General features: G+C 39.6%; 1 protein-coding gene across 1 annotated transcript; it reads left to right on the top strand.

Moving 5' to 3' along the window:
- Positions 1-1246: 1246 nt before the first annotated feature.
- On the top strand, positions 1247-14201 carry psma4.S (proteasome subunit alpha 4 S homeolog). Its single transcript, NM_001087221.1, is given in 9 exon segments — positions 1247-1330; positions 4049-4073; positions 4218-4260; positions 5150-5312; positions 6076-6153; positions 6767-6855; positions 8364-8494; positions 9959-10082; positions 13917-14201. Coding segments are annotated over 8 exon segments (786 nt in total). The 5' UTR covers positions 1247-1330; positions 4049-4070; the 3' UTR covers positions 14072-14201.
- The last annotated feature ends 398 nt before the right edge of the window (positions 14202-14599 follow it).

The raw sequence follows: 14599 nt of genomic DNA on the forward strand, positions 1-14599 counted from the left end.
AAGACTATGGGCAGGACTTGATGACGCGATTGGAGCCGACACGTCGCAATGCGACTAAACGCATGCGATGTGTCGGATTTTTTAAAGGAAACGGAAGTGAAGGAGAAATCTCTCAGGTAACAACTACATTTATCCGACTGTCGGATGAAAAAAACGCTGCATTTGCATCCGACAGTGTAGTTGTTACCTGTGATTTCTCCTTCACTTCCGTTTTCTTTAAAACATCCGACACGTCGCATGCGTTTAGTCGTATTGCAACGTGTCGGCTCCAATCGCGTCGTCAAGTCCTGCCCTAAAACAATGTAAGTGACATCTCTTCATAAATTACAATACAGAATTTCACTTATTTGGTGTTGGGGTTGCCACCTTTTCTAGAAAAAATACCGGCCTTCCTATATATTTATCTTTTTTCCCTATAAATAACATTGGGATCAACCATAATTTTTACCGGTCAGGCCGGTAAAATACCGGCCAGGCGGCAACCCTATTTGGTGTCTGTGGAGCAGGATAAACACAAAGCTATGTAAGGAAGCAGTACCAGTGCATTTGAATGTGCAAATGGAAATATTTAATTTCATTCCAGTTCGGTACTGGGATTTAAAATAGGCCCTAGTCAAGTACATAAAGGCCCAAACAGACCTCCACCAGCCCATAGTGACTGTCTACTCTATGGTATGTTACAGCAGCCCACTGACACTTGTCAGAGCCCACAGATTGCTGCGAGTTGGGGCCTGAACGACTCTTAGACAAACGTGGTTAGAATCTTGACGCAAAAGCTCGCGCGTATGGGCCATTATTATCCGTCTTCAATTCAATTCACATGAACAGAGCTGTACTTTCCCACAAACACTCAATGTCGCACTTCGCCTAAGCCGAGCATCAGTTCATTCAGGCTAAAGAAGGCTGGCTGGCAGTGGCAACTGGCAAAGCAAAACATATTGTGGGCAAACACGTAAAAACTCTGCAAAGTACTACATATGTGCCTTCCCCATTGTGCAAAATGCATCTATGAACCTTATCATCCCTATAAATGTATATGTGAGTAGAAGTCACAAAAGATATCGCTAAACTGCGTTTCCATAGCGAACGTACATCCTCTTCGCAACTAAAAGCTTGGCCCGCATCAAATATGGCAGTATAGCTGCTTCAGCGCTTTGCGTCTAAAAACGTATCCAAGCTTACGTATCACGTACAGAAGGAACCCAATGCACTGGGCATGCGCTGGCGGCCATATTTGGGGTATTTTGTGTGCTGTGTGACTGAGCTGTTTTGGCCGGCTAGGTGGATATATTCCTTCGGGTTCTGCCCTTTGAAGCTGACAAGATCATTGGTAAGTGCTTGTCATAGAGACCTGCAATTGTGGGACCCGGCGTAATTGTGTCGCTGATGCAGACACACGAATTGAGCGATGACAGGGCACATTGCACACCTTCCTTTATTGAGTGTTACTCACTTTCAGTTTCTTCTTCATGAGGCTGTATTTACTTGCAAATAGGACAGGGCCGACTGCATGGTTAATGCCAAATGCCTGCTTATTGCAAGGATTTACATTTCAAATCCCCATCATCATAGACGTCATGTGTGCATATCTGTACCAAGGGGGTAGTCCCTAAAGAGTGCCAATATTTATGCACTGCCCCCCCCCCCTCTTGCTCCTCTTTGTCAAAAATGGACAGTCCTGGAGTACTATTTTAGTGTGTGCCACACCATTCTGATCTGCTGGCTGTTATTGCTCAGCACTTTTGCCACTATAACCTGTCAGAATCATTTTTTCCGAATGCAAATGTATTTGGCCTAATCCCTCATCATTGCCATTGATTTATATAGTGCCAACAAGTTAAGCAGTGTTTTACATTCGTTTATAACAAACCCAGAGTACAATAGGCTTCGAGGGACCAACTCGCAAGAGTTTACAAACGAAAGGTTAGGGTACAATTGAGACATAATGGTTTCACAAATGTGTGATTTATGTTACAGCTATGACTAATTAATTCAGGTACTTTGAATATGTTTCCCTAAACAGCTGGGGGTTTTAGGGATAGTTTAGAAAGAAGGAGAAAGTCTGACCGCTCAAGGCAGAGAGTTCCAGAGAGAAGCACAAGCCCGAGAGAAGACTTGTAAATCGAAAGTGATGAGAGGTGAAGAGAGGTGAAGGAGTGTATTTTGAAATCAGAGATGAAATATAGGGAGGGTATTAATTGTTATGGCCTTGAATGTAAGTGTGAGTAGTTTGAATTTGATTCTAGAGGAGATTGAGAGCCAGTGAAGGGTTATACATAGGGGAACAGCTGATGTTGAGATAGATCAATGAGTCTAGCAGCAGCACTTGGAGTTGGTGGAATACCCGCAAAGGAGTAGGCTGCAATAATTAAGGCACGAGATAAGAGACTGGGTAAGTGTTCTGGTTGTGTCTGAACTAGGGTTGCCGGTATTTTACTATTACTATTTTACTATTAATAGGGAAAAAGGATAAATATATAGGAAGGCCGGTATTTTTTTCCAGAAAAGGTGGCAACCCTGGTCTGAACTGAGATAGTCATATTTGGGCAATGTTGAGCAGCTGAGTATGACAAGATTTTGCAAGTGTTGGATGTGTGGGGAAAAATACAGATGCAAGTCTAAGATAACTCCTAGGCAGCAGCATGCCTGTGTGGTTGAATGAAAGGTGATGTTAACTGTGAGTGGGGTCTGAGGGAAAGGTGAAGATCTTGGAGAAAATATAATAAATTCGGCTTTAGAAAGCTGGTTTCAGGTGGCGCTGATACATCAGAGGAGACAGCAGAGAGGCAGTCTGTAACTTGGACAGAAGGAGATAGGTCAGGAGTAGACAAGTAGATTTGGGAGTCATCAGCATAAAGGTGAGTACAAATGACTCAAAGTTTTCCTAGCGTAGTAGCATAGAGTGAGAACAGAAGAGGGCCTACGACAGAGCCTTGAGGAGCTCCAAGGGGATGTAGTATAAGTAGAGTTAGAGAAGGCAACTTCAATGGAACAATCAGAAAGATAAACTGTAAACCATGAAAGAGCAGTGTCACGAATGCCAGCTGAGTATAGAATGTCTAGGAGGAGTGTGTGATCAACTGTGTTAAAGGCTGCAGAGAGATCTAGAGTAATGCGTATGGAATAGTGACCTTTAGATTTTGCCAGGAGACGATCATTGGTGAGTGCAGTTTCAGTTGAGTATGTTGGGCAGAAGCCAGATTGCAGGGGGTCTATTAATTTGGATGTGAATAGTTAACGGAAGAGCAGCGATCAAGGGAAAGTTTTTTGAGGATAGAAGTGATTAGTGCTTGTTTGTATAAAGATTGAGAAGTACCAGTAGAGAGTGAAAGATTAAATAGGTGGGTAAATGCAGGAAAGAGTGTGTCAGAGGTTGGATAAAGGAGATGAGAGGGTATGGGGTCAAGGGAACAGGTTGTAGGATTTGAGCAGGCTAGAAGTTTGATAACTTCATCTTGTGTTGCAGGAGTGAAGCAGTGCAAAGTAAATGTAAGAGGACTGCAAGATAATGAGATTGTTGTCCCATGGTATGCTCAGTATAAGATCAATTTTATCTTTAAAGAATAGAGCAAGTTCCATTATTGAGTGGAGAGTAGAGAGGTGCGAATAGTAGTGAGTTAAATGTGGCGAACAGGTGTTGCCATTTAGAGGATAGAGAGGAGAATAAAGAAGAGAAGTACTGTCCATTAGCTATTTATATAGCTCAATTGTTGCAGAATATCATGAACTTTCAAATGTACTGTTATATTCTAAAGTGTTGTAGCAAGTTTATGCGTTACAAATGTTTTTTGCTCTAAAAAGCAAAACCACTAATGATAAATCTGCCTCTTCGTGTCTATTGACCTTCACAAAGAAGAAACAAAAACTGGTATCGATACTGTTTAAAGGGACAGATTACATGGAGTTATAAATTTATATATGTATGCATGTATACATATTTATGAATACTGCATGTTATAGTACAATATATTTGTATGACTTTTTTTTTAACAGATGGTTAATTGTTTTATTAGTAATCTGGTGTCTTTTTTTTTTTTCTATCTTGCAGAGTAAAGTGAATATCATACAACATGGTAAGTTGTTTTTTTTTTTTTGTTTCCCCCCCCCCCCCTAATTCAACTGTTTTATTCAATGTGCATTATTATATGAATGTTGTTAATCTAAATGGGATTGTATATTACCCAAAAGTCATAAATTACATTTTATATTTTTTTTAGTCTCGAAGATATGATTCCAGAACTACCATTTTCTCCCCAGAGGGTAAGTGTTAAAGCCTTAGGGTTGTTCTGCCTATTTGATTTGCTTATATTTTGTGCTGTTCGTTTTTTCTTCTTTCTGGACTCTACTATATATTTATTTATAGTTTTTGGTGGGTTTTTCATAAACACTTTATTTCAGGCGGGTCATGAATAGAGGAGGAAAGGTCTACAGGAAAGGGAGTTCGGGGCAGTGTAGTGGGCACATTAAGTGGACAAAGGTCTATTAGAGCATTAATGTCATTGAAATCTATTTAATATTGAGATTTATTTTTTCAACTTATTTATAACTTTCACCTCCTGTGCTCTTAGGGTTGGTCAGTCCAAAAGAACTGTGTTAAAATGCATGCTGTTTATAAAAAGTCAGGTCAATAGAAAAGAAAGACTTAGGAAAATGTATATAAAGTAAGACACACACTCACTGTAAGTTGCTCCGGGAGACTTCTCCGTTCTCTTACCTCCCAGGGCGTCTCTCCCATGGCTTCTGAGGTGCAGGCGCGCGCTTCCGGCAACGTCACAATTTCTGGTCGCGTGCAAGTGACGCTGGCATCAGTTCGTTTGCTTTCGTCTCTCGCGTTTTGACGCTGAACGTCATTTTCAAAATTTAAATAAAACAATCTGTTTGCTCTTTTGAGAAACTGATTTCAATCAGAATTCTGCTGGAGCAGTACTATTAACTGATGCATTTTGGGGGGAAAAAAAATTCCCATGACAGTATCCCTTTAAAAGCTATATTGTGCTTTTTGATCCAAAGGGCAAACAGTTAACATGGGGCAATTTGTAAATGTGAGATATTGTACATCCCCCATCAAGTATCAAAACAAAACTGTATATTTTTGAAATGTGAGAAATGTAAATTATTAATATATATATTTTTTCTTTTCATCTATCAGGTCGATTGTACCAGGTAGAATATGCCATGGAAGCTATTGGCCATGCAGGCACATGTCTGGGGATTTTGGCCAATGATGGGGTTTTGCTAGCTGCAGAAAGACGCAATATACACAAACTTCTGGATGATGTGTTTTTCTCTGAGAAAATATATAAACTAAATGAGTAAGTAGGTATTCATATTTTCAGCACAAAATCAAGTCTTTTCCTTAAGGATGTCCTTCCTTGTGTATCATTGGTTCTTATGGGGGCTACAGTTATTTGCTCCATTGTATTATGCATACATAATTAATGCAGAGGTACAAATATAACAAAGCTTTATTGTTCACTTGTTTTTTTTTCTATTTTACTCAAATAGTTAACAGACCCCAGAGTATAATCATAACTTTATTGTTAATCTTTGTGATTCTCCTTTAGTTTCAGCTTGGAAATGAACTTAGATCCACATCACAATTATACAGATGTACATGTGCTGTAATTTAGAAGGATATATTTGTACTTTTGGCATATTAGAACGAGCGGTTAATGCAATTATTTCGAGATTTGCAATTGAAATCTTAGGGATACTACTGTCCATAACACATAGAATTACTGCCTCGGTACGGCAGCCCTTTGGCATAATCAGATCAGAGAATATGGTTTTTGGGTTGGTTTAAATCTTCGGGCACTGAAGCCTGATCCTTCATCTAATTCGTAACTTGCACCCAGAATTGTTTTGAATGCATCTCAAACTGCTGATTAGATTGCTGTTCAATTTTGTGAGCTATGACACACAGGACTTTTTGATTGCAATGAACCTTCAGAAATACCTTTATGAAAACAAAGCTTTCATAATATCACTTATTATGTGTAGCCTCTTATAATGTCAAGATATAAACAAATTGAATTTGAAATTTGAATTTTTTATTATGCTTATTACATTTTTCAGTGATATGGCATGCAGTGTGGCAGGAATAACCTCAGATGCCAATGTTCTAACAAATGAGCTGCGCCTTATTGCTCAAAGGTAAGAGAGGGGTATCTGGCATGTTTTTGAAAAATATTTTTTTCTGCTTACTACTTCTACATCCAGTCCATTCTAACATATGAAAAGTCACTAGCTTTTTGTCAGCATAATTCAAACTCAAAGCAGGTCAGGTGAATGTTCTTAACCTATATTATTTTACTTGCAGTCAACTTCTTAGATATTTTTTGTTTTATAAGACAGTATATTGCAATCAAAACAAAATAAAATCATTCTTTCTATGTATGCTTATGTTTTCTTATATTTTTTACGACTTTTTTTTTTAATACTTTGAAGGCAAGTTGTGTGTGTGTGTGTGTGTGTGTGTGTGTGTGTATACTTAGAAGGAATCTTATGTAAATACACATTAAAGAACTACTGCTTCTAGGAAACGACTTTAATTTTAAAACAAATGACACAGTTTGTTCCCTATACAACAAGCAGGGGTTCACCACTTACGGTAAACTCCACAAAAGAGCCCCTACATCTTTAAATTTGCTATTTATAGGAATTACTAAGAATAAAAATGTATACACTTGTTTTTAGAAATGACTTCAAAACCATTTTTATTTCAGAGTTGCAGGTTAATGCTTTTATTATGTTTGTTGTTTTCTAGGTATTTACTGCAGTATCAGGAGCCAATCCCCTGTGAACAGCTGGTCACAGCACTCTGTGATATAAAACAAGCGTATACACAGTTTGGAGGTAATCTGCGTTTAATTGTATTTGCCAATGGTAACAGGTATGGGATCCGTTATCCGGAAACCCTGTTATCCGGAAAGGCCGTCTCACATGGACTCCATTTTATCCAAATAATCCACATTTTTAAAAATGATTTCCTTTTTCTCTGTAATAATAAAACAGTAGCTTGTACTTGATCCCAACTAAGAAATAATTAATCCTTATTGGAAGCAAAACCAGCCTATCGGGTTTATTTAATATTTACATGGTTTTCTAGTAGACTTAAAGACATACGCCAGAAATTACTCTTTTTATTTTTCTTTTTTTTTACATCTATCATAATATTGCCTTGAACTTGTAGGATGTATTTTCTTTTTCAGTCAAAACTAGTATTGTACAAACGCACCAATCATTGTACTGATAAGCAGCAGTGTAACTATAGAGGAAACAGACCCTGCAACTGCTGGGGACCAGGAGCTATTGTGGGCCCAGTGGGACTGATAAATAGTTGAGCCCCTTTTAGGGGATCATTTTGTGCATCAGTTCTGTACTTGTGTATAAATTTGTGTATACAATAGAATGTGCTTAAGCTTGATAAAGAGCCAGCAGAACTGGAAACATGTTGTGTATTAAAGGAGAAGTCAACCTGTGGGGAAAAAACCCTGTACCACCCACCCCAGGTAGACCTTACCTCTCCCCCCCCCCATACTTTGTGCTTACCCCTCGGCACAGACTCTTCCAGCAGAGTTGCACGTATCCATCTCCCGAGACCTGTGTGCGCTTACTGGGAGATCGGCAATTTCCATGTAATTCCGCGAATGCGCAGTTGTCGCAAACTGCTCCAACTCCCAGTCAGCGCACTGTGGACTCTGAAGATGGATGCGTGCAACTCCGCTGGAAGAATCTGCGCCGAGGGTTAAGTTCAAAGTATGGAGCATTTCCCCGGGGGGGGGGTAAGCCTGGGGGGAGGAGGGAGGGAAGTCTACCTGGGGTCGGTTGTACAGGGGTTTTTTCGCACAGGTTGAATCCTCCTTTTAGCACTTAAGCAGCAAGTACTGCATTGTCCGTTTCTCTCAGTGGCTTCATTAAACTACTTAGAGATACCAAAGTATAATTATGAATCTCTGTATTAGAAAATGGGTTTTGGAATATTTGGACTCTATATCGAAGAGCAACCACATTTATGAGGCTTTCCCTTGCAAGGCATGCTATTTTCTGTTCTCTGAGTAATTCATTCAAATTTAATCAGAGGTGGTGCATCTTATACCTTTTCTTACAGTACAAGTCGGTGCTGTACAGTAAAACAGGAACCACTGTTTACAATCCTTTTCTGAGGCCATTACCTACAGGTATGGGACCTGTTATCCAGAATGCTTGGGACCTGGGGTTTTCCGGATAATGGATCTTTCTTTAATTTGTATCTTAATACCTTCAGTCTACTAGAAAATCTGGATAACCGATTTCCGTATAACAGATACCATACCTGTATTATCTATTTTTTTTAATTAATTATTTATTTTTTTTGGTTACAGGAAAACGCCCATTTGGCGTGTCACTTCTTTACATTGGTTGGGACAAGCACTATGGCTTTCAGCTTTACCAGAGTGACCCAAGTGGGAATTATGGAGGCTGGAAAGCTACATGTATTGGCAATAACAGTGCGGTATGTACTTTTATTATTTCCATATTCGACTGCTGTGCATTTTTTAAACTAATTAACTAACTAACTAACTAACTATATTATTGAAGTACTATTTCAAGTTTTCATTTACATGAATCTCACTAGGTGCCTGAATGATTCCTTCCAGCTCAGAAAATAATTGCCAAATCCTCTTTTCCCCAATGCGTTTGTATCAGGTAGCAAGGATTTGTACAGGAGATTGTACAGTGGATTGTGCTGCATATGAGCATTATTATTACTAGGGATTCACCGAATCCACTATTTTGGATTCGGCCGAACCCCCGAATCCATCACGAAAGATACGGCCGAATGCTGAACCTAATCCTAATTTGCATATGCAAATTAGGGGTGGGAAGGGGAAAACAGTTTTTACTCCCTTCTTTTGTGACAAAAAGTCACGCAATTTCCCTCCCCATCTCTAATTTGCATATGCAATTTAGGAATTTAGGATTCGGTTCGGCTGGGCAGAAATGTTCGGCCGAATCCTGGATTCGGTGCATCCCTATTATTGACTACTGTCCGTGCAATACACAAAATAGCTTATTGCTCAAAGTATTGCTCAAAGTAGCATTCTGATGAATCGGCACCGCTATCACATTTAACAAATTCTTCCTGACTTTGTGGAACATTAGATAAATGGGAAAAGTAATCAAACAGCTTAGAAAATGTAAAGATTCACCAGTTTGATTTAATAACGCAGACCCTTTTGTTAGAAAAACAAACATTTTGTAAATATATCCTAGGGTGCATTGTTCAAGCCAAAAGTAGAATTTTTTTATTTTCTTACTTTGGGAGCCCTTGACAATCCATGTTTATTGATGTGAAAATGCACTGATGCGTCTGTCAGGATAACAGACCGTTCAATTTATTTAAACCCAACAGCGCGCACACAAATTTGGGGATATTGGCCAGACATAGCTGATACCAGCTGAGGGAAATCCCCAGCCCTGATTTGTTATTCTACTTGTACAGTTATTAATATTTTCTGTTTATACACCCCAGTACCTTCCAACTTTAAATGTTTAGTGGGAACTTTCCTGTTCATCATGTAAGATGCTCTCTAAACTTAGTTATGCCACATCAACGCACTGTTAAGAAACTTCTCCGGGTCTAAATACCCCCATGAAATAACATTGTACTACCAAGTAATTGTACTTTTATTGTTGAATTTGTTTTTCCTCAATCTGTACTACATACAATGATTGCCCTTGTACTGCACTGTAATTATATTCTTTGTACTTTCAATAAAACAGCATTGTAATAAATAAAGGTAGTCCCTTTAAAAGCTTAATACTATGGTAGCTATAGGGATCTGTTTCTACCCTCCATGTCATTTTTTTGGATTCACTTTGGGGATATATAATAGTGCAACATCAAGCAAAATGTTTGTGACAATGTGCTTTTCATTTTTCATATACAAAATGATGTTCACGTGCTTCCTTGTAGGCAGCTGTGTCTATGTTAAAACAAGACTACAAGGAAGGAGGAATGACGTTGAAATCCGCTCTTGCTTTAGCTGTTAAGGTCCTCAACAAGACCATGGATGTTAGCAAATTGTCTGCGGAAAAAGGTATTTTCTTTTGTTCTGTTTGTTGTCTGGTGAAAGCTGAAGTTGAAATAATGTTTTAAATAGCACTGGCATGTTTAGGTCCATCTTTTATGTTCCATTCAGCTGTAGGTTTTTGTTTTTATAAAGTGGCATAACTTTTGTGTTAATGCAGAATACTGATACTGCTCCCCATTTATATGCAAACAGCAGATTCTCCAGGCAATAATGGAGTAAATAGACTGATATTGCCGTGCAATTACACAGATTCTTTGCCCACATTTCTTTTTTTTTTTTTTTAAAGTTTTTATTTTAAATTTGAAACATACATCAATTACAAGAGCAATAGAAAGTATAGTAGAAAGGAAAAAGTTGAGAGAGAAGGGGGGAGGTAAGGTATAAAATGTCATAACCAATATATTAGTATGTATACAGTTAACCAGTTTGCACATTCAGCCAGGTACCGTATATACTCGAGTATAAGCCGACCAGAGTATAAGCCGAGGTACCTAATTTACCTAAGAAAACTGGGAAAATTTATTGACTCTAGTATAAGCCTAGGGTGAGAAATTAATTTTAGGACCTGGCCAATTTAAATTTTTTTCTTACTATATTTTTTTCTCCTTCACTGATCCTTTTTAATTATTTTTAACATTATTTCTCTGCCTTCATTTTCTATGCAATTTGCCCTCTTTGTATTTCCATGTGTCATTCTCTTCTACACAGTACATGAACAGTTCTCCCTCATTATGTCAAATGTACAATTCTTCCACCACCCACTTTTTTTATTTTAATGTTCTCTAAACCCCCTGCTTCTATTTCCTTTTATGCCTAAGATGCCATATATATCTGCTTTCCCTGTACCTTTGCCCCCTCCCCACCATCCACAAATAGCTTGTGTCTAGAGTCTAGTACTTTTTCCACTGTGCCTTTCTTCTTCAGACTTGACATGCTTGTAATTTACAGTCATGGTGTGACCTATGTAGTACAACAAACCTGGAGGAGCACATTGTACAAAAGAGATAAACTTTGGCCCCAGCCAAATTATCAATCACTGAGCTACGTGGATCGGTTGCTTCTAGCTGAACTCTGGCTCTGACACTGATCAGTCACTGCGCGACAGCAGAAACTCCGTACCGATCTGCTCCGTAACTCCTACAGTGTCCAACTGCGGCCAGAGTTCAGTAGAGGGTTACAAGCCAAAATGATTGCACTGAAGTGGTTTGTTTGAAAAAGAAGGCAAACGACTTACCACATTACTCATTTGCAAAGCTACACCCCCAGTCATCCACTCGTTCTGGCCCTGCCTGTCCTAGTCTTAAACACATTACGTTTAAGAAACTCAACACCAGCCTATATCTCACTTACCATCCACGTGTGCCAAGGTTCTCTTACTTGCGGGAGGAGCGCGCAAAGTTTCTTGAACGCGCCGCACTTGCCATTTGGGATATGTTGATTAACAGGCAAAAATTAAGGGCAGCTTGTGAGGATGTAGCGGCACTGGAACACTGTGACCCCGTAGCCATGCGGCACCTGTTGGTTCATTGATGGGAGTCAGATCTCACGTGTATGAAGAGGGGAAACTGGGCCCCTAAAACAAGGTGGTTGTGGGTAATCCGGCCCTGCGAGTACTTAGTGACGAGAGCTGAGAGGGGAGGGGCTGAGGGATAAGGAAACAGAATCAAGCCACGAGGGGGGAGAAGTATGGGCAGCACGAAGGAGTCACTGCACGCTACAATCAGTGAGTAAGCAGAAACTTTTTAGCTAACTCGAGTATAACCCGAGGTAGACTTTTTCAGCACATTTTGGGTGCTGAAAAACTCTGCTTATACTGGAGTATATACGGTACCCCATATAGCTTCAAATTTTCCAGGGCAGCCTCTTGAAAGATAGGTCAGCTTCTGGTTTGAGAGAGAGTCATTTATCAGTTTTTGCCAATATTGTATTGTGGGAGGGTTGAGTGATTTCCAGTGCATTAATATGGCTTTTTTTTTTTTGGCATGATATAGGAGCTGTAGGTAACAGATTCTAGAATAGGAATGCAACTGCAAGTCCCCTATTATCCCCAACAAACAGGTTTCTGGTGAACAAATACTTGGTAGTGCGAGCTTTTCATTCAAATATTGAAGTACTGCACTCCAAAATCTCTGGGTTACCAGACAGGACCAGAAAATATGGAACATGGTACCAGGTTCAACTCTGCACTTGGGGCATAGATCCGATACATTGTCATAGATTTTTGCCAGGCGATAGGGGGTTAAGTAAACTCTAAAAATTTAATTTGTATAAGCCTGTCCCTCATAGAGATAGATAGCTCTGTTACAAGCTGTAATGCGTCCTTCCATTTTTCTTCATTCAGGTCAGGGATATCTTCTTGCCATTTGCCCTTAACACTCTCAAGGGGAGAAGGACCGGCGGTAGATAGTATCGTATACAACCAGGATAGGGGTTTTGTTAGGTCTAATCTGTGTAAGTAGGTCTCAAGGGTCGTCACCTTTAAATTTACAGGTTTTGTTGGAAATTGTACGTTGAAAGCATGTCATAATTGCAAATAAAGAAATAGCATATCTGGGTGGGGTAGAATTCCTGTTGTATTGTGGCATATGGTTTACAGTCACCCCCAGACCATATCTCCAAGAGTTTTGATCCCCATCTGTGCCCACCTGGCGATGTCTGGGAGTGAGTGAAAATGAGGGAGGTGATTATTGCCCCACAACGGGGTATGGGGGGACCAGGCTGTAGAGGTTCCTCGGACCAGGTTTTGAGACTTCTGAAATGCCTGCACCACTGTGTGCATAGGAGTAGTGGTTTTGCCCACATTTCTTCAAGATATAAGACCATCATATCTCAATTAAGTCAGTTTTTCTGCAATGAGAATGTTGATGCTTTTGGCTCTAGTACCATGAATTTATTGATATCAACCCCACAGCAAGAGGGGAGCAGTAGTCACCAGAGGACAATGCCTGCTCATGTTGGCATCTTCCAATCTGCCTGCTGGTTTAATCCTGGTGATGTTCAAGGAAATGAGGTTTGTAGGATGAATCCAAGCAAGCGATTTAGCTGCAAAATCCTTTATTAATCCTGCTGATGGCATTGAAGGATTTAGTCATGCATACAGGTCTAGCTGAAGTTTTTATCAGCCTCTTATTTTGGTTCTATAAAAGCTGATTTGTTTAGACAACAGGGAGCAGTTTTTGTTCTCAGATGAAGCAGTTTTGTTGGTTCTGCTCAAGGGTTAGGGCACACGGTCAGATTCAGGGAGATTAGTCGCTGAGCGGCAGATCTCCTCTTCTTCGGGGCGACTAATCTCCCCGAATTGCCTTCCATCGGCTAGAATCTCCTCTTCTTTGGGGGGACTAATCTCCTCGAACTGCCTCCCGCCTGATAGAATCTCCTCTTCTTCGGGGGGACTAATCTCCCCAAACTGCCTGCCTGCTAGAATTTAAATCGTCGGCGGGATGGCACTCGGAGGGCTTAGTTTTCCAAAGTTGCCTCACGAGAAAACTTCAGGCGACTTTGGAAAACGAAGTGCTCTGAGTTCCATCCCACCGGCAATTTACATTCTAGCCGGTGGGAGGCAGTTCGGAGAGATTAGTCGCCCCGAAGAAGAGGAGATTTGTTGCCAGCGACTAATCTCCCTGAATCTGAGCGTGTGCCCTGACTCTAAAATGTAATCTACAAATATGGCTTTTGGTTAGGTTTGATATTCCTTTAAAAATGTTTGTATTTGGTGCATCTCAAATTTCCATATGGAGAATTCTTACTGTTTTTAGATCTAGTGTATTTAAACCTGTCCAAAATATGTCAAAACAGTGTTTTCCATGGAAATTGTGGTGACTTTTTTTTATTTTCTTGAAGTTGAGCTTGCTACACTAACACGAGAAAATGGAAAGACAAAAATAAGGGTTCTGCAACAGAAAGAAGTTGAAGAGCTGATAAAACTTCATGAAGAGGAAGAAGCGAAGATTGAGCGGGAGAAGAAAGACAAGGAGCAGAAAGAAAAAGATAAATAAGGAACCAATCTCCAAAAATAAAAGAGCCAGTTCATTTTCCTGTATATTTTCCCCTTACAAGAATGTCATTGATTTACTCAGAGTTGCTTGGTTCATCTTGTTTAAAGCCATAAAATAAACCCAACTTTTTCTTACGCCTACTCATTTAATGAAGGGCAACTTCAAATAATACATGGTTTCCTTGCTCACCATACATGATTGACTAGTGGAATGAGTGTGTGTACTTGTCTTGCAGCAGGATTACTCTATATACTTAGCTGTAGTTGGGTACTACTTAATGAGGCTGTGGAAACACTTAGGGGCAGATTTATCAAAGGTCGAATTTTGAATTCATGTGAATTTTCTTTAACTCTAATAAATTCGAATATACTTTGAATTCGATTGGGGGGTTATTTAAAAAGAATTTCTAAAACTCTGAATGAATATTACCAACTGAAAACTCAAATCAAATTCGACTAAACTCAAATCGACAAACATGTTCAAATTGGTCCCTGGAGCTCTCCCATTGACTCATACTTGAACTCAGCA

This window comes from Xenopus laevis, chromosome 4S, assembly GCF_017654675.1.
Source record: "Xenopus laevis strain J_2021 chromosome 4S, Xenopus_laevis_v10.1, whole genome shotgun sequence".
Lineage (NCBI taxonomy): Eukaryota > Metazoa > Chordata > Amphibia > Anura > Pipidae > Xenopus > Xenopus laevis.